The sequence below is a fragment of the Bufo bufo genome, chromosome 8 (genome assembly GCF_905171765.1).
Source record: "Bufo bufo chromosome 8, aBufBuf1.1, whole genome shotgun sequence".
NCBI classification, from domain to species: domain Eukaryota; kingdom Metazoa; phylum Chordata; class Amphibia; order Anura; family Bufonidae; genus Bufo; species Bufo bufo.
Window position 1 is genome coordinate 168,396,400 of NC_053396.1, and position 21,121 is coordinate 168,417,520.

At 41.4% G+C, this 21,121-nt stretch overlaps 1 protein-coding gene across 2 annotated transcripts in view; it reads left to right on the forward strand.

Annotated features, from left to right (window-relative positions):
* Window positions 1-21,121, forward strand: part of LOC120977380 (sodium- and chloride-dependent neutral and basic amino acid transporter B(0+)-like) — a 123,485-nt gene that overhangs the window by 54,498 nt on the left and 47,866 nt on the right. For both annotated transcript variants that reach the window (XM_040405306.1, XM_040405308.1), the window contains 2 exons: window positions 3,470-3,631; window positions 9,576-9,696. In XM_040405306.1, coding sequence (XP_040261240.1) covers window positions 3,470-3,631; window positions 9,576-9,696 — 283 coding nt within the window. The remainder of the gene's footprint in view (window positions 1-3,469; window positions 3,632-9,575; window positions 9,697-21,121) is intronic.

The window sequence follows — 21,121 nt, forward strand, 5'->3', positions numbered from 1 at the left end:
AGCTTGTCATTATAGCCTTATCGGTGTTCTTGTATCTTGTGAACAAACTGGAATTTACAATATAGTTAGAGACATTTTGCTCAGTTTTCTTGGACTTTTTAGAAATCTGCCTCCCTTATAAGTGCACAGCTTCACTTCTCATTTGTACGTGCCACAAATATAAGAATGTGGCGGATTTCTAAAACAGTAACAGGGTTACCCATCTAAAAATATTTTTTCTCCAATTTCCTGTGAAAATGTTATTTACAATTTGAATAAAACCATATATACTCATTAATTCATCCTATAATAATTTTGCACTCAGCATGCTTACTACACCACTAGATGCATGCTTTAAGGGATCTAGTTTTTAAAATGCGGTCATTTATAAGGGTTTTCAATCATATTGCAGCTCAACGCCATTACATGTGTGTCATGGGGTCTGAACCATTTTCAGTTTATTATCTGAAAGGCCACTGGATGCTCCTTTATGTTTGGGCCCTGCCATTTGTCAAGACATAAGATTTGGGCCACAATGGGGGTACTTCTGAAGACAGGAAAAAAGAGGGATATGTATTTTGGGGTGTTCTTCTTCATTTTCATGTGCTCTGTAGAAAAAAATCTGTCTTTAACCCCTTAAGGACTCAGCCCTATTTCCCCTTAAGGACTTGGCCATTTTTTGCAAATCTGACCATTGTCACTTTAAGTGCTGATAACTTTAAAACGCCTTGACTTATCCAGGCCATTCTGAGATCGTTTTTTCGTCACATATTGTACTTCATGACACTGGTAAAATGAAGTAAAAAAAAATAATTTTTATTTATAAAGAAAATACCAAATTTACCCCAAATTTGTAAAAAATTGCAAATTTCCAAGTTTCAATTTCTCTACTTCTATAATACATAGTAATACCTCCAAAAATAGTTATTACTTTACATTCCCCATATGTCTAATTCATGTTTGGATCATTTTGGGAATGATATTTTATTTTTTGGGGATGTGGCCACAACTGAGCAGACGGGGAAGGGTAAGAAGGGGGGCTCCCTCCCTCTGTCACCCCATCCTGTCTGGGGGATGCAAAGGCACAGCAGCCCCCGATGGGAAAGGGAGGGAGCTCCCTGACTCTGACAGTTAACCTTTTCCATACAGCGGTCCGTACGGACCGCGGTATAGAAAGGGTTAAACGGCTGACATCTGCACAGATGTCAGCCGTTTATACCAGAGTGTCAGCAATGTGCTGACACTCTGGTATAACCACTGGCCACCAATGAATTTTCAAGAGGAGGCGGGCAGGGAATCGCGATCCCGCCTGCCGCACCGCCCGCAACCTCCCCTGCACCACCCGCCAGGATAAAATCATGCAGGGGTGCAGGGGGGGTGCAAAATCGACATTTTGGGCATTTTAAAGTTTCTGATCCCCGCGGTCCCTGATCAGAAACTGCAGAAAGCGCAGCAAACCGCAGGTCTGAATTGACCTGCGGTTTGCGGCAATCGCCGAGACGGGGGGGGGGGCCACATGACCCCCCCTGGCGTTGTGACAGGATGCCGGCTGAATGATTTAAGCCGGCATCCTGTTCGGATTAACCCCCGCAGCTCCGCAATCTCGATTTAAACTTAGGACGTACCGGTACGCCCTGAGTCCTTAAGGATTCGGGAAATAGGGCGTACCGGTACGCCCTAAGTCCTTAAGGGGTTAAATTGACTCTTTTGTGTAAAAAATGTTTTGGTTTTTTTGCCTGCTTAGCATTAATTTCTACAAAAAAAACAGGGGGTCTAAAAGCTCACTACACCCCTAGATGAATACCTTAGGGGGTCCAGTTTTCAAAACGGGGTCATTTATGGATGTTTTCTATTGTTTTGGCAGCTCAACGCCATTACAAGTGTGCAATAGGGCCTAAAACATTTTCAGGCCACAATGGGGGTATTTCTGAAGACAGGAGAAATGAGGTGATACATTTTGGGGTGTACTTCTTCATTTTCATGTGCTTTGTAGACAAAAAAACAGTCTTTAAATTGACACTTTTGTGTAAAAAATTAAAATTAATTTTTTTTTCACCTTCTTAGCATTAAAAGACTAGGGGGTCACAAAACTCATTACACACATAGATGAATATGTTAAGGGAACTAGTTTTCAAAATGGGGTCACTTTTGGGGGCGTTCTATTATTCTGACACTTATAAGCCTCTGCAAACTTGGCTTGTTGCAGGAAAATATATGCACTTCAACAATTTTAAAATTTATGTTAAAATGGTAAGTCTCCTAAATTTAAAAAAAAGTTAAAGTTTTTTGTAAGTGCAGCCCAAAAAAAAGTAAAGATGTGGAAATATATTTCGGCAAAAAATATTGAATTGTATTTATGTATATATATATGAAATATTGCAGCTGAAAATAGAAAAATATGCCAATTTTTACAAATTTTCATAGATTATATATATTTTTTTAATAAAGATACGCATATTTTATCAGTAAATTTTACCACCTAAGTAAAGTACAATATGTGATGATAAACGAACCATGTGCCTCAAAGAGATTATACCCTGATAAAATATGTCAAAAGTAAAATTACATATAGGGGTGGCATATTAAAGTCGCAGATTTTGTTGCATGGCAATTTTGCTGCATAATCAGTGACTTTTCCCCAATCACGCCACTTTTCCAGAGATCCGAGAAAAGGGGGCGTTCTGTGGGCGGGGGAAGCGGAAGAGCCAGCCGACCCGGTTTATCTATCATTTTTGGTGTGGAAAAAGTCTTAAAATCTACACCAGTAAGGTAGGCAGGAACTGCTGGAGGAACTGCCAAAGTTATGTAGAGGGACTTAAGACGGGGTGGAAAATGGCAGTCTTAATTAATGTCCCCCATAATCTTTTATGTGCAAATTTTAAAGCTCATATTTTGCTGTGCAATAATCCAGACACATCTTTGAATTTTCAAAAATAAGGAGGAAATAAAAATTCTAATAATGAGTGCAAGTCCTCCTGCATGCATATTATAAATTCATATTGTTCAGATCTGTAATGTACAATGCCATACATTACGGCGCCCAAATAATAGTGCCATATGTTGACCATACATTACCAGTTACCTAAAAAATGATGCCATATATGCCACAACCGCCATACTAAATATATGCTGAAAAAAGTACAGAGACCAAATAACAGCTTTATAAATAACATTACCGTACTGTGTCTAAATGAAACTGCCGTTCAATTAATATTGTAGGGGATATGCCTTATACCGGAGTTTATTTCATTTTTTTCGTTTTCATTTTTCTTCCCTATTTTCGTGAGCCATAACTTTTTTATATTTCCAGTCAAATAGCTGTATGAGGGCTTATTTCTTGTGGGACAAGTTAGACTTTCTAATGCCATTATTGTTATTTATTAAAATGTTGGATAACCCCTTTAAACGTATTCATTTTCCGCTTCACTTTGCATGCTAATCTAGAGTAGTAAATGGCTTGTGACAGAACTGCCTTTTTTCTCCATTGCAGGTATTGGAGTAACAAGTGTCCTCATATCAGCAATGGTATCTATTTACTACAATGTTATTGTTGCCTACAGTCTATATTATTTATTTGCCTCATTTACGAGTTACCTGCCATGGGCGGAGTGTTCAAACTGGTCAGACAGTAGGTGTCGTAATGAAATATCAGGTTGGTATATATTTTTTAGATGTTCACTAGAAAATTGGTTCAGCATTTTTTTTATGGCCTTGTTATGCTATGGGAGGGGAGAATGGAAAGTAATTGGGACACTGTGACCAAGAAGGCACTTTGCCTGTTGAAAGAACATAAAGGCAATTTTCATGGGAACACTGTGGATGGTTCTCCCAAAACTTGGACAGAAGGTAAGTACACGTGTAAGGGGGCAGTGTCTTAATATGTCCATACTAGTGTTGATCGAGCACCAAAGTGGTCGGGTGCTCGAGTAGAACACCTCAGGATGCTCGGCACAATGGAAGTTAATGGAACCTGAGCATTAAACCAGGCACCCCCTGCTCTAAAGAGGGAAGGGTGTCTGGTTCACAGGAACAAGTCCGAAATTGATGGAAACACCACCGAAATGGTTCAGGAACAGCATGGGGAGGATGTCTGGATGCATCTTGGACTCCCAGGTCGCTGCTGGGAACGATGTTGTCTGAGTAGTACGCCGCTTTTACAGACTGACAATAATACGCACAAAACCGAAGATAAAATCTATTTTAGAGGAAAAATTGTTAGGAAACATTCTTTCCTGTATATTTAGGCCTCATGCACACAACCATTGTTCTGGTCCGCATCGGAGCCGCAGTTTTTGCGGCTCGGGTGCAGACCCATTCACTTAAATGGGGCCGCAAAAGATGCGGACAGCACTCCGTGTGCTGCCCGATTCCTTTGCTCCGTTATGTATCCCCGAAAAAAAATATATATAACATGTCCTATTTTTGTCTGTTTTGCGGACAAGAATAGGCATTTCTACAATGGGACGCCTGTTCCGTTGCGCAAATTGCGGAAGGCACATGGACGGCTTCCATGTTTTGCGGATCCTCAATTTGCGGGCCGCAAAAATCGGAACGGTCGTGTGCATGAGGCCTTACTTGTAAATAAAGTGCAAGTGCTGCCAAAAATTGCAAGGAAGAGGCACTCCGATACAACCTGTATATCACATAATGGAGGGCCTCATTCACATTGTGGTACAATTGTTCAGGTAGTGGGACTCCTACACTCATAAAGCCTATGCACTAAGTGAAAGGGCTGCCAAAAATTACAAGGAACCAGCGCTACAATACACCCTTTATTACACATAAAGGAGGGCATCATACACACCCTTGAAAAATTATTATTGATGGCCTGCTGGTGACCATCAGAAACATAAGGGGTTAGGGCCTGTGCACACGTTATACAGGAGATTTGGCGCTGGTAATGTCGCTGCCACCAGCAGCAAAACAATTAGACTGAATGTCACTGATATTTCGGATACGCAAACGTTATACAGGAGATGTAGCGCAGGTAATTTGACTGTCCGCAGCAGACACCGTCTACAGAAAAAGTACACTGGATGTCACAGATATTTTTAGGCTGCGCACACATTACACAGGAGATGTAGCGCAGATAATGTCGCTGTCACCAGCGGCGAAAAAAATTACACTGAATGTCACTAACATTTCGGATGCGCTAACGTTATACTGGAGATGTGGCGCAGATAATGATGCTGCCACCAGCAGCAAAAATTTTTACTGAATGTCACTGATATTTCGGTTACGCAAACGTTATACAGGAAATGTAGCGCAGGTAATGTAACTGTACACAGCAGACACCGTCTACGGAAAAAGTACACTGGATGTCACAGATATTTTTAGGCTGCTCACACGTTAGACAGGAGATGTAGCGCAGATAATGTCGCTGTCTGCAGCAGCCAAACAATTGCAAGCTATTTAGCACAGGTTGCGCTAAAAATATATATTGCTGCCAAATACAACTATAGTCCTTAAAAGGACTTTTGGGTCTCTAACAAGTTTTAGCAATTTAGCGCAGGTTGCGCTAAAAATATATATTGCTGCCACACACAATAGTCCTTAAAAGGACTTTTGGGTCTATAAGAAGTATAAAAAATAAAATATTGATATTTCAATTCCTACACTATCTCTCCCTTCTGCTCTCCAGCTCTCCCTGACTAATACTGAGCTGAACACGTGTCTTCGGGTGCTATATAGAAAACGATGAAGTGTTCCGGCCAGCCAATCACTGTAAGGGCCAGCAGCCAACATGGCTGAGGCATTACAGTGAATGGCAGTACTTACCTGCGCTCGAGCATACGCGGTATTCGCCCAACACTAGTCCATACTTATCAATGTTTAAGGTGGTAAAATCGGGCAATCTAAGCCTGGTCCCCTGGGAACACCCACTTATGGATGGGGTTTGTTTTTGTCATCCCTGGATAACTCAATTTTGGCAGTACCGTCTCTGAAAATCAGGGACAGTGTCACTAAATTCGGAACTGCTGACAACTATGTATGTTCTCATGGTGGTAAGGTTCCCTTACAGAAAATTGGAGGATATTTTTAGGCTCAGGGTGGAATACTGTAAGTGGCTCTCCATTGTAGGATGGCCGAAGCAATAGGGAAGACACAGTCACCCCACGTAGGGTAACAAACTTACAGTTGCAACAATCTTTGATAGGCAACATACATAGTGGTTACTGTCTCTCAGTGAGGCCACAGGCTTCATTTCCAGCATCAGGACAATTTTGTACACTGTCTCTGTAAGTGCCAACAAATACATTACTGTCCCTTTTAAAACGAACAATTCACCCTCCCTTTGGCTGATGCAGCACACAATTACTCAGCATTGTCAATGATGTAGATGACCACATTTGCAGTACTACCATGCATACCTTTCAAAGTGGCGCAGTATCTCACAATTTGCACAGTGTCTAGGAGGAGCATCTCACTTCACAACTATTCTGCACAAAATATTGGGTATAGGCTGTCTGGTCTCTGTCTCTGACCTGTCTCTTTTACAGACCCCAGCTGCTTTTAGGATGCATTTACTAGCTGTCTTATTTTTATCCCTCATATATATCTACCTCTGAACTTTGCAGTATTTGGCTTTTAATGCCCTAGCAATTGTATGAGGTGTTATACCCTTCTTTTCAGTAGCAACCATCTCTACTGGAATAACACTGGATCTGTCTCCAGCAGCAACCATCAGCTAAATCTTCCATGTCCTGTCTACCTCACACTCACTGAGGACATGGCGTGCATAGGCCTGTATTTATCAACTCACCCATGAGCATCTAATGTAAGCTCAAGGACTGCAAGGAATTGCCATTCCAGATCAAACTTAAGCACAGGACCTTTGCTAATTAGGTCAGCTATCAGAAGGTGTTGCCTCATCCCATATGATAATATAATTGCATAATAGGTAGCATCAAACCTAAGTGTTGTTCTACCTATCCTATGATACAAAACATTATATACATTATGTGCCCTCTGTGCAATAGATATGTGCAGTTACAGGGTGCTCCCCTTGTCTTCAGAGTGAACTTGTCCATCTCATATACCCAAGTTATGACTTTCCCAGTATCAGTACTTACATGGTATTTCATTCACCATAATATCCATTTACCATTCCCTCGCTGATATCTCACAACAGCTTAAAGGGACTGTACAAGGTAAATCACATATCACAGAACATGACCTGTCACATTGGTGCAAGCACTGGGAGATATGTAGCATGTATCCACATAAGAGAGAAAATGTATCATAGGCCAGCATTTTTAATCAGTCTATGATATCCCAGTGTGCTACTGGAGGCCGCACCTAATTCATGATGCCTCGTCATAAATTTGGAGCAGCTCCAGCAGTCCATGTAATTAAACTTAAAGGATAACTGTCATATTTTTCATTTATTTATTGCTAAAGTGTAGGGCAAGTAATAGGTAACAATTTTGCAATAGACTTTATTTAGCCAAAACGTTTATTTTTGGTAGAAAACTGGGGCTGAAATGGCCCTTAGCAGCACTCTTCAAATGAGCGTTGCTAAGGGCCTTCCGTCTCCGATTAGAAAAGGGGAGACGGACTGTGCAGACGCTGTGCTTCTGCCTCGTGCTTCCCTGGGAGACAGAAGGCTGGGCACAGGAGTCTTAGGAGTTAAAATTACATTTATATCCCCCTTTCTATGCAATCTAATGCTCCGTTACATTCACTGACCTGCGATCCCTGAGATAATAATTCATGTAGCAGCCGCCGGAAGTAGAAGCACTGTGCGCGGTGAGCCGGCTGCTACATGAATTATTATCACAGGGATCGCATGTCAGTGAATGTAACGGAGCATTAGATTGCATAGAAAGGGGGATATAAATGTAATTTTAACTCCTAAGACTCCTGTGCCCAGCCTTCTGTCTCCCAGGAAAGCACGGGAGGCAGAAGCAGAGCGTCTGCACAGCCCGTCTCCCCTTTTCTAATCGGAGACGGATGGCCCTTAGCAACGCTCATTTCAGCCCCAGTTTTCTACCAAAAATAAATGTTTTGGCTAAATAAAGTCTTTTGCAAAATTGTTACCGATCACTTGCCCTACACTTTAGCAAAAAAATTAATAAAAAATATGAAATAAAAATATTTTTTTTTAACCAGAAAACTGTAAAAGAAGATTAATATGCCAGGGCTGCTGGCTATGCCCCCTTCCCACCCTTACCATGCCCCCTTTTCAGTGGCAAGTATGGTAAAGAAAAGCCACTTGTGCAAACATTTTGGCAAGTGGTGTTTAAAAAGTCACAAACTCTGTGTTTGCAGCTTTTGTACCCCAGAAAATTGTCATGTGGAGAATGATAAATCCCACCAATGTGTTAGCAATTCAGTTCTAACATGTTACTTTACAGTCCAACTAGGTGGCATTGCCACCACAACAGGGTCAAACGATAACTCATAGCAACAATTACTGTAAAGGATACCGTCTTTTTTGTAAGAGGTACAATGCTGGATTCAAACCCTCTTACATACGGACGCTAGGCGGCATCCATTCTGATAGATTGCAGTATACATTTTTCTTTTGAATTTTCAAATTTCCCAATTTCAGTCCTGCTCCATGGCTCCTGGATTTCCAGTCCCCATCTATCGTCTATATTGCACATGGTCATATGTGTTGCTGCAGCCAATAACAGGCCTCAGCGGTTATTGGCTGCTGGGACATGTGCCATTTGAGGGCATGTCAGCACATGAATCCCATCCATGTTTAAAGGATAACTGTCACACTTAGACCCTAATTTCAATTTTCATATATGTAGTTGCTAATAACATGATATTCCAGAATCAGTTACTATTAGACTGACTTACCCCATATTTAATAAGATTCAGCCCTTAGCAACCAGTCTGCATCAAACTGCAATTTCACTATTCAGTTAAGATGGCCGCCACTGCCCTCCCCCTGAGGCTAATCCCGCCTGCCCTCACTAGCCAGTAACAATAGCCCCCCAAAAGTGTCAGTAACCAGCGCCCTCCCCCTAAAGGGTTAATCTCCTGCCGCACAAAGGGGTCCTCTTACCACATGTTTTTTTCATTTATACACTGAGCAGACGGCAGATCTCCCTTCCCTGGTCTGCGCTGCTCCAACTCTGCCTTCTCCAGCTCTGCTGAGTGAGGGAGCGTCTGCCAAGCGCAGGGACAGGGAGAAGTGCACACAGCCCAGGCACTGTTATCAGCTGCTGGGGAGGACCTGGCTGCTTCTGCGTCCTCCGTCCTTCAACAGAAAGACAGAACATGCCTAGCAACCCTATTTTAAGCACACGTAAAAGTAGGCAGTACAGGGAACAAAAATGTGGAATTAAGGGGTAATTGAATACACAGTGAAAAGTTGAAATAGGGCCACCAAGGTGATATTAATCACCACAATCCAATACTCCAAAAAAAAAAAATACGACAGTTATCCTTTAAGTAGACAGACAGGGATCAGAAGTCCAGTGAACACAGACCAGGAGTCACAGAGCCAGAAAAGAGTGGCATGGAACAGGTAAGTATGGATTTCTTCACAGGTACCGCTGGGTGGGTGTATGGGTTGGGGGATTTTTAAAAAAAATTGTAGACAAGTTTTAAGACAATATAACCTTTTTTTTTTTGCATAGGATTATGCAATGTAACATTGGACAATGCAACAATAATGGTAAATGTGTCATGGGTAAAAGACAACAATCTCACCTGCATCGCTGACAACAATACTGAACTTCCAAGCAAACAGTACTGGGAGTAAGTATTAAAGTGATTTCATGAATGGAATATGTGGTGCCTCGGAGCCCACCGGCTGCGCCTGGTGGATCCCTTACCCCTCTGGAGGTATCTACGAAATATGTCCCTCTTTTAGAGTAAGTAGTCGTGACTAGAGTTGAGTGGACACCTGGATGTTCGGGTTCGACGGGTTCGGCCGAACTTCAGAAAAAAGTTTGAGTTCGGGACCCGTACTTGACCCGAACTTGACCCCGAACCCCATTGAAGTCAATGGGGACCCAAATTTTTGAGCACTAAAATGGCTGTAAAAATGTCATAGAAAGGGCTAGAGGGCTGCAAATGTCGTCAAAATGTGGTTAAGAGCATGGCAAGTGCTCTGCAAACAAATGTGGATAGGGAAATGACTTAAAATAACATAAAATACGTAAAAATTAAAAATAATAATCTTGACCTAGGAGGACCAGGTCCATATTGAGTAGGAGGTTGAGGAGGCGGTGGATGTGGCAGTGTAGGTGGAAGCGGCGGTGGAGGAGGAGGAGGTAGCCTACACTGCTTTTTGGTTTTAAATTTTATTTTTAAAATTAGGGTACACCCCAAAACATTGGGAAATATAACCAGTGATAACCCCCTCCAGTCATGCTAAACACACATTTAGACAATACACTGGCTGCAGGGCAGGCCAGCACCTCCAAGGGGTAAAGCGCAAGCTCAGGGCATTCACCCAATTTGGAGACCCAGAAGTTGCAGGGGCTGACCCCTGTCAGTCAGTTCGTGTAGGCGTGTGCACACTTAGTGCCCCACCATGTCGCACGTCCCCGTGATGTTCACGATCCAATTTGATATCTGCTCTATCAACTTTCGATGTTCTTTTATGAGCCTACCATGGTGATCACGGGTGGCGGGGAATCAGGGTTCCAGGCCAGAGAGGGAGCGTTAGAAAGAGAGACCACATCCAAAGGAGGATTCAATTTTTCAAATTTAAAATTATAGAGTTGAAATATGGGAGAAATTATTAAAGCGTAAAAGTGTGACAACTTTTCAAAGTTTAAGCATTGAATGAAAGGATGTGGCACGCATTAATTACTGAATAATATATTACATTTTATTCCCTGTCACCTATGCATAGCAGGTTTTTATTTACGTCTAAAGTTGTATAATGTCAACCCAAGAATGTAACAGAAAAATTATTGAAATTTATTAAGCTGTCAACTAGGTAGAGGAGGGGTATATTACACCCAAAAATCGGTGAATTTCACCCAAAAATGTAACTGACAATTTTTTTTTTTGTTTAACCCCTTAAGGACTCAGCCCTATTTCACCTTAAGGAATTTTTTGCAAATCTGACCAGTGTCACTTTAAGTGCTGATAACTTGTTTTGACTTATCCAGGCCATTCTGAGAATGTTTTTCTCGTCGCATATTGTAAAAAATAAACATTTTTAAATGAAGTAAAAAAAAAACATTTTTATTTATAAAAAAATACCAAATATACCAAAAATTTGTAAAAAATTGCAAATTTCCAAGTTTCAATTTCTCTACTTCTATAATACATAGTAATACCTCCAAAAATAGTTATTACTTTACATTCCCCATATGTCTACTTCATGTTTGGATCATTTTGGGAATTATTTTGGGGATGTTACAAGATTTAGAAGTTTAGAAGCAAATCTTGAAATTTTTCAGAAATTTTCAAAAACCCAATTTTTAGGGACCAGTTTAGGTCTGAAGTCACTTTGCGAGGCTTACATTATAGAAATCACCCAAAAATGACCCCATTCTATAAACTACACCCCTCAAGGTTTTTTTGACACCATGTCCCATTTGAAGCCCCCCTGATGCACCCCTAGAGTAGAAACTCCATAAAAGTGACCCCATCTAAGAAACTACACCCCTCAAGGTATTTAAAACTGATTTTACAAACGTCGTTAACCCTTTAGGTGTTCCACAAGAATTCATGGAAAATAGAGATACAATTTCAAAATTTTTTCCAGTTACAAAGCAAGGGTTAACAGTCAAACCAAACTCAATATTTATAGCCCTGATTCTTTAGTTTACAGAAACACTCCATATGTGGTCGTAAACCGCTGTACGGGCACAGGAGGAAAGTAATGCCATACGGTTTTTGGAAGGCAGATTTTGCTGGACTGTTTTTTTTGACACCATGTCCCATTTGAAGACCCCCTGATGCACCCCTAGAGTAGAAACTGCAAAAAGGTGACCCCATTTCAGAAACTACGGGATAGGGTGGAAGTTTTGTTGGTACTAGTTTAGGGTACATACAATTGCAAGAAAAAGTATGTGAACCCTTTGGAATGATATGGATTTCTGCACAAATTGGTCATAAAATGTGATCTGATCTTCATCTAAGTCACAACAATAGACAATCACAGTCTGCTTAAACTAATAACACACAAAGATTTAAATGTTACCATGTTTTTATTGAACACACCATGTAAAAATTCACAGTGCAGGTGGAAAAAGTATGTGAACCCCTAGACTAATGACATCTCCAAGAGCTAATTGGAGTGCGGTTTCAGCCAACTGGAGTCCAATCAATGAGTGGAGATTGGAGGTGTTGGTAACAGCTGCCCTGCCCTATAAAAAACACACACCAGTTCTGGGTTTGCTTTTCACAAGCAGCATTGCCTGATGTGAATGATGCCTCACACAAAAGAGCTCTCAGAAGACCTACAATTAAGAACTGTTGACTTGCATAAAGCTGGAAAGGGTTATAAAAGTATCTCCAAAAACCTTGCTGTTTATCAGTCCACGGTAAGACAAATTGTCTATAAATAGAGAAAGTTCAGCACTGCTGCTACTCTCCCTAGAAGTGGCCGTTCTGTAAAGATGACTGCAAGAGCACAGCGCAGACTGCTCAATGAGGTGAAGAAGAATCCTAGAGTGTCAGCTAAAGACTTAAAAAAGTCTCTGGCATATGCTAACATCCCTGTTAGCGAATCTATGATACGTAAAACACTAAACAAGAATGGATTTCATGGGAGGATACCACAGAGGAAGCCACTGCTGTACAAGAAAACCATTGCTGCACATTTACAGTTTGCACAAGAGCACCTGGATGTTCCACAGCAGTACTGGCAAAATATTCTGTGGACAGATGAAACCAAAGTTGAGTTGTTTGGAAGAAACACACAACACTATGTGTGGAGAAAAAGAGGCACAGCACACCAACATCAAAACCTCATACCAACTGTGAAGTATGGTGGTGGGGGCATTATGGTTTGGGGCTGCTTTGCTGCATCAGGGCAAAGAACTTGCTTTTGCAGGAGAACTTAAGGCCATCAGGCCACCAGCTGAATCTCAACAGAAGATGGGTGTTGCAACAGGATAACGACCCAAAGCATGGAAGTAAATCAACAACAGAATGGCTTAAACAGAAGAAAATACGCCTTCTGGAGTGGCCCAGTCAGAGTCCTGACCTTAACCCGATTGAGATGCTGTGGCATGACCTCAAGAAAGCGATTCACACCAGACATCCCAAGAATATTGCTGAACTGAAACTGTTCTGTAAAGAGGAATGGTGAAGAATTACTCCTGACCGTTGTACACGTCTGATCTGCAACTACAGGGAACGTTTGGTTGAAGTTATTGCTGCCAAAAGAGGTTCAACCAGTTATTAACTCCAAGGGTTCACATACTTTTTCCACCTACACTGTGAATGTTTACATGGTGTGTTCAATAAAAACATCGTAACATTTAATTCTTTGTGTGTTATTAGTTTAAGCAGACTGTGATTGTCTATTGTTGTGACTTAGATGAAGATCAGATCACATTTTATGAACAATTTGTGCAGAAATCCATATCATTCCAAAGGGTTCACATACTTTTTATTGCAACTGTATGATTTTTGGTTGCTCTATATTACACTTTTTGTGAGGCAAGGTAACAAGAAATAGCTGTTTTGGCACCGTTTTTATTTTTTGTTATTTACAACATTCATCTGACAGGTTAGATCATGTGATATTTTTATAGACCAGGTTGTCACGGATGCGGCGATACCTAATATGTATACTTTTTTATTATTTATGTAAGTTTTACACAATTTTTTCTTTTTTGAAACAAAAAAAATCATGTTTTAGTGTTTCCATAGTCTGAGAGCCATAATTTTTTCAGTTTTTGGGCGATTACCTTGGGTAGGGTATGATTTTTGCGGGATGAGATGACGGTTTTATTGGCACTATTTTGGGGTGCGTGTGACTTTTTGATCGCTTGCTATCACACTTTTTGTGATGTAAGGTGACAAAAAATGGTTTATTTAGCATCATTTTTAATTTAAAATTTTTTACGGTGTTCATCTGAGGGGTTAGGTCATGTGATATTTTATAGAGCCGGTCGATACGGACGCGGCGATACATAATATATGTATACTTTTTTTATTTATGTAAGTTTTACACAATAACAGCTTTTTTAAAACCAAAAAAATGATGTTTTAGTGTCTCCATATTCTGAGAGCCATAGTTTTTTCAGTTTTAGGGTGATTATCTTAGGTAGGGTCTCATTTTTTGCGGGATGAGATGACTGTTTGATTGGGGTGCATATAACTTTTTGATCGCTTGCTATTACACTTTTTGTGATGTAAGGTGACGAAAAATGGTTTATTTAGCACAGTTTTTATTTTTTATTTTTTACGGTGTTCATCTGAGGGATTAGGTCATGTGATATTTTTATAGAGCCGGTTGATACGAACACGGAGATACAAAATATGTATACTTTTTTTTTATTTATGTAAGTTTTACACAATAACAGCTTTTTTAAAACCAAAAAAATGATGTTTTAGTGTCTCCATATTCTGAGCCATAGTTTTTTTTATTTTTTGGGCGATTGTCCCAGGTAGGGGCTCATTTTTTGCGGAATGAGGTGACGGTTAGATTGGTACTATTTTGGTGGGCAAACGCCTTTTTGATCGCTTGCTGTTGTACTTTTTGTGATGTAAGGTGACAAAAAAATTGTTTATTTAGCACAGTTTTTATTTTTTATTTTTTACGGTGTTCATCTGAGGGGTTAGGTCATGTGATATGTTTATAGAGCCGGTCGATGCGGACGCGGCGATACCTAATATGTATACTTTCCCCCCCCCCCCCTATTCTTTACCAATTTTTTTTTACTTTATTTGGGGAAAATTACGTTTTTGTTTATTTTTACTTGAAACTTTTAATTTTTGGGGGAGAAGACTTTAATTTTTAAACTTTTTTTTTCACTTTATTTTTATTCCACTTTGGGACTTGAACTTTTGGGGGTCTAATCCTTTACAATGCATTCCAATACTTCTGTATTGGAATGCATTAGCTGTATGAGTAATACTGTGTGTATTACTCATACAGCTTCCGGCCTCGGGAACCATGCCATACCGATACGTCATGGGTCCCTAAAGGGGTAACCTATCTACTAGGTATAGCAGTGGTACTATACACCCAAAAATTTGTTTATTTCACCAGAAAATGTAACTGACAATTTTTATATTTTTTTTTTACCAGTCTACTAGGTATAGCAGTGGTACTATAAACCCCGAAATCGGTGAATTTCACCCGAAAATGTAAATGATAATTTATTTATTTTTTAACCGGCCTACAAGATATAGCAGTGGTACTATACACCCCAAAATTGGTGAATTTCACCCGAAAATGTTAATGACAATTCTTTTTTATTTTTTTTAACCGGCCTACTAGGTATAGCAGTGGTACTATACACCCAAAAATAGGTGAATTTTTACCAGAAACTATTAATGACAATTTATTTTTATTTTTTAACCGGCCTACTAGGTATAGCAGTGGTACTATACACCCAAAAATGTAAATGACAAAGTAGTGAAAGGATATAAAATAAAACACGTACAAAAAAACAAAATGGATTTATGAGGTGGAGTTCCATATTGAGTAGGAGTTTGGATGTAGTGGAGTAGGTGGAAGCGGCGGTGGAGGAGGACGAGATAGCCAACACAGGTTTTTGGTTTTAATTTAATTTTGTAAAATTAAGGTACACTCCAAAAGAGTGTGAAATATCCAAAATACAAACATGAGCAATTGCGCTGCAGTATAACAATGGCTGCTTAGTGCCGGTATACATGTCTATTCTGCACAAGGTATGCCATTTTAATGAACGTGAGCTTGTCCACATTGGCTGTGGACAGGCGGCTGCGCTTGTCTGTGATGACGCCCCCTGCCCTGTTAAACACACGTTCAGATAATACACTGGCTGCAAGGCAGTGTCACGGATGATGTTGCAGATAGCTGGAAGTTATGGATAAACATCCGACTGGCTTGATCCCAAACTAAGGAGCATAAAGGTGACCCCTATAAAACCCTAAGAGCTCACCCTGACTGCTAAGCACATACAAGGGTCTCAGAGGTAGACGATTGCATTAACTCGTACCTAGACTGTGTGACACTTGAAAACCCTATAATAGTGAGGGGACATGACCACCGGCTCCCTGCACTTAATACGGAGGGAGTCACGGTCACCTAGAATCAAGCCAGCAAGAAAACACAATACATGAAAGGACTTATCTGAACAAGCAGGAACAGAAGTCTCCAGCAGTGAACACTTCAATCCAGGAAGTAGTATAAACCGCAAAGTGAGGCAGTATGGGAGGGAATATAAAGGAAAGAGGATTAGTCTAAATAGGTGACACCTGGGAGAAGGAAATGAGATGACAAAATGAAACCAAAACAAAGAACATCATGCAAGAGGTAGAAAAGGACGTCTTTCAGACCTTCTCACAGAAGGGCGGTGACAGGCAGGCCAGCACCTCCAAGGTGTAAAGGGCAAGCTCAGGCCATGTGCCCAATTCGGAGACCCAGAAGTTGAAGGGGACAGATCCGTCATTCAGTATGTGTAGGCGTGTGCACACATACTGCTCCACCATGTTGCTGAAATGCTGCCTCCTGCTAAGACGTTCCATATCAGCTGGTGGTGCTGGTTGTTGTGGTGTGCTGACAAAGCTTTTCCACATTTTGGCCATGCTAACCCTGCCTTCTGAGGTGCTGGCGGTGCCCTAGCTGCATTGGCGACCTCTTCCTCGTCCTCTGCCTTCGCCTTGTGCTTCCACTGTGCCCCCGCTGTCAGGTGGGAATGCCACCAGCAACGCGTCTACCAGCGTGCGCTTGTACTTGAGCATCTTACGATCACGCTCCAGTGACGGAATTAAGGACGGTACGTTGTCCTTGTAACGGGGATCCAGCATCGTTGCCACCCAGTAATCAGCACAAGTTAAAATGTGGGCAACTCGGCGGTCATTGCGGAGACACTGCAGCATGTAATCGCTGATGTGTGCCAGGCTGCCCAGAGGCAACTAAAAGCTGTCCTCTGTGGGAGGTGTATCGTCTGTGTCCTTTGTATCCCCCCATCCAAGCACCAGTGATGGCCATGAGCTTGTCTGGGTGCCCCCCTGCTGTGAACATGGTTCCTCCTCCTCACAAGTTAGAACGTGGGCAACTCGGCGGTCGTTGCGGAGACACTGCAGCATGTAATCGCTCATGTGTGCCAGGCTGCCCAGAGGCAATGAAAAGCTGTCCTCTGTGGGAGGTGTATCGTCTGTGTCCTCTGTATCCCCCCATCCACGCACCAGTGATGGCCATAAGCTGGTCTGGGTGCTACCCTGCTGTGAACTAGTGATGAGCGGGAGGTGCCATATTTGATTTTGCGATATTTCGCGAATATTCGATTGAATATTCGTATTATATTCGTCGAAATCGAATATTCGTAATTATTTCATTTATCGCGAATAATATGCGATTAAATTAATCGTACGATTTAAAAAAAAAAAAAATTCTGTATAAGGCAACGTTCCTATGACTATGGCTAGGCTAATATGTGTATTTTACGAATATTCTTAATATTGCTCTAACTTAGTCTTTTAGAATATTCGTAATATTCTAAAAGACGAAGTTAGAGCAATATTACGAATTTTCGTAAAATACACATATAGATTGTAATTTAGCTAATATAGTGCTATAATCCTTTTTTTTTCTCAATTTTTTTGGGCCTCTTCTGAACTTCAGTTTTGGAAAATATGTACACTATTAAAAAAATTACTATAGCAGTATATTAGCTAAATTACAATCTATATGTGTATTTTACGAATATTCTTAATATTGCTCTAACTTCGTCTTTTAGAATATTCGTAATATTCTAAAAGATGGAGTTAGAGCAATATTACGAATATTCTAAAAGACGAAGTTAGAGCAATATTAAGAATATTCGTAAAATACACATATACAGTACAGACCAAAAGTTTGGACACACCTTCTCATTCAAAGAGTTTTCTTTATTTTCATGACTATGAAGGCATCAAAACTATGAATTAACACATGTGGAATTAAATACATAACAAACAAGTGTGAAACAACTGAAAATATGTCATATTCTAGGTTCTTCAAAGTAGCCACCTTTTGCTTGGATTACTGCTTTGCACACTCTTGGCATTCTCTTGATGAGCTTCAAGAGGTAGTCCCCTGAAATGGTCTTCCAACAGTCTTGAAGGAGTTCCCAGAGATGCTTAGCACTTGTTGGCCCTTTTGCCTTCACTCTGCGGTCCAGCTCACCCCAAACCATCTCGATTGGGTTCAGGTCCGGTGACTGTGGAGGACAGGTCATCTGGCGCAGCACCCCATCACTCTCCTTCATGGTGAAATAGCCCTTACTTTCAAAGTTTTCACAATTTTTCGGCTGACTGACTGACCTTCATTTCTTAAAGTAATTATGGCCACTCGTTTTTCTTTACTTAGCTGCTTTTTTCTTGCCATAATACAAATTCTAAAAGTCTATTCAGTAGGACTATCAGCTGTGTATCCACCTGACTTCTCCTCAACGCAACTGATGGTCCAAACCCCATTTATAAGGCAAGAAATCCCACTTATTAAACCTGACAGGGCACACCTGTGAAGTGAAAACCATTTCAGGGGACTACCTCTTGAAGCTCATCAAGAGAATGCCAAGAGTGTGCAAAGCAGTAATCAAAGCAAAAGGTGGCTACTTTGAAGAACCTAGAATATGACATATTTTCAGTTGTTTCACACTTGTTTGTTATGTATATAATTCCACATGTGTTAATTCATAGTTTTGATGCCTTCATAGTCATGAAAATAAAGAAAACTCTTTGAATGAGAAGGTGTGTCCAAACTTTTGGTCTGTAAGGTAGATTGTAATTTAGCTAAAATACTTCTAAAGTAATTTTTTTAAAAGTGTACATATTTTCCAAAACTGAAGTTCAGAAGAGGCAAAAAAAATTAGACAAAAAAAAAAAAAAGGATTATAGCACTATATTAGCTAAATTACAATCTATGTGTATTTTACGAATATTCTTAATATTGCTCTAACTTCGTCTTTTAGAATATTCGTAATATTCTAAAAGACGAAGTTAGAGCAATATTACGAATATTCTAAAAGACGAAGTTAGAGCAGTATTAAGAATATTCTAAAAGACGAAGTTAGAGCAATAATATTCCACTTTGGCATACTGCTCCCCGACAAGCGTCCCCGTCACCATGGGAACGCCTGTGGGTTAGAATATACCATCGGATCTGAGGTTTTACGATCTCAGGGAAAACTCAAATCCGATGGTATTTTCTAACCCACAGGCGTTCCCATGGTGATGGGGACGCTTGTCGGGGTGTTTGTTGTATGCTGAAGTTGATTAAATAACGATTTTGTCATGCGCTCGGGCACACGTATTAACCATTACGATTTTTCTGTTGTAATATTCGTGAACTCGAATATTATAACCGAGATTATTGGTTTCGATTAGAATATTCTAAAATTGAATATACAGCAATATATTCTTTATTTCGAATATTCCGGTCCATCTGAAAACGTGATTCCTTCCAGCTTCAATTCAGTTGCTTGTGGGCCAATGGCTCATTGACCCACAAGCAAGCAGCAGGGAGGAATCATATATTTTCAGATGAAAAAAATATATATACGAAAATTCGATTTCGCGAATATATGGAACTATATTCTAAATATTCGCGAAATCTCGAAATTGCGATATTCGAGATAAAAATTCGAAATTCGAATATTCGCGCTCAACACTACTGTGAACATGGTTCTTCCTCCTCCTCATCCTCCACCTCCTCATCCTCCAGAACTGTGCCCTGGCTGGACAATTGTGTACCTTGGGTTTGTGGGTGCAGGAACCCACCCTCGGAGCCACTTGGGAATGACTGGCTGGAAACCCTACGAAATGATCCCTCTTCCTCCTCCTCCTCCTGTGCCACATCCTCTTCCATCATTGCCAGGAGCGTTTTTTCAAGGAGGCATAGAAGTGCATAGTAACGCTGAGAACGACGTTATCGGCACTGGCCATGTTGGTGGAGTACTCGAAACAGCGCAACAAGGAACACAGGTCTCCCATGGAGGCCCAGTCATTGGTGGTAAAGTGGTGCTGTTCCACCGAGCGACTCACCCGTGCGTGCTGCAGCTGAAACTCCACTATCGCCTGCTGCTGCTCGCACAGTCTGGCCAGAATGTGCAAGGTGGAGTTCCACCTGGTGGGGACATCGTATATGAGGCGGTGAGCGGGAAGGCCGAAGTTACGCTGCAGCGCTAACAGGCGAGCAGCAGCAGGAGAACGCCGAAAGCGCGCACAGACGGCCCGCACTTTATGCAGCAGCTCTGACATAGCAGGGTAATTTTTAATGAATCTCTGCACCACCAAATTCAGCACATGCGCCAGTCAAGGGATGTGCGTCAAACCGGCTAGTCTCAGAGCTGCTACGAGATTTCGCCCATTATCGCACACCACCAGGCCGGGCTTGAGGCTGACTGGCACAAACCACTCATCGGTCTGTTGTTCAAGGCCCGTCCACAGCTCCTGCGCGGTGTGGGGTTTGTCCCCCAAACAGATAAGTTTTAAAACTGCCTGCTGTCGTTTACCCCTGGCTATGCTGAAGTTGGTGGTGAAGGTGTTACGCTGACCGGATGAGGAGCTGGTAGAGGATGAGGAAGCAGAGTAGGAGGAGGAAGCAACAGGAGGCAAACTGAAGCGCCCTGCAATCCTCGGTGGTGGAAGAACATGCGCCAAACTACTATCCGCCTCAGGCCCAGCCACCACTGCATTTACCCAGTGTGCTGTTATGGAGATATAACGGCCCTGACTGTGCTTACTGGTCCACGTATCCGTAGTCAGTTGCACCTTGCCACAGATGGCGTTGCGCAGTGCACACCTGATTTTGTCCTCTACTTGGTTGTGTAGGAAAGGGATGGCTCGCCTTGAAAAGGAGTGGCGGCTGGGCATGGCATACTGTGGGACAGCCACCGCCATAAGGCCTTTAAAACTATCTGTCTCCACCAGATGGAATGAGAGCATTTCAAAGGCCAGTAATTTAGAAATGCTGGCATTCAGGGCTAGGGATCGCGGGTGGGTAGGGGAGTACTTCCTCTTCCTCTCCAGTGTTTGGGATTTAGAGAGCTAAACGCTTCCGTGGCACATTGTG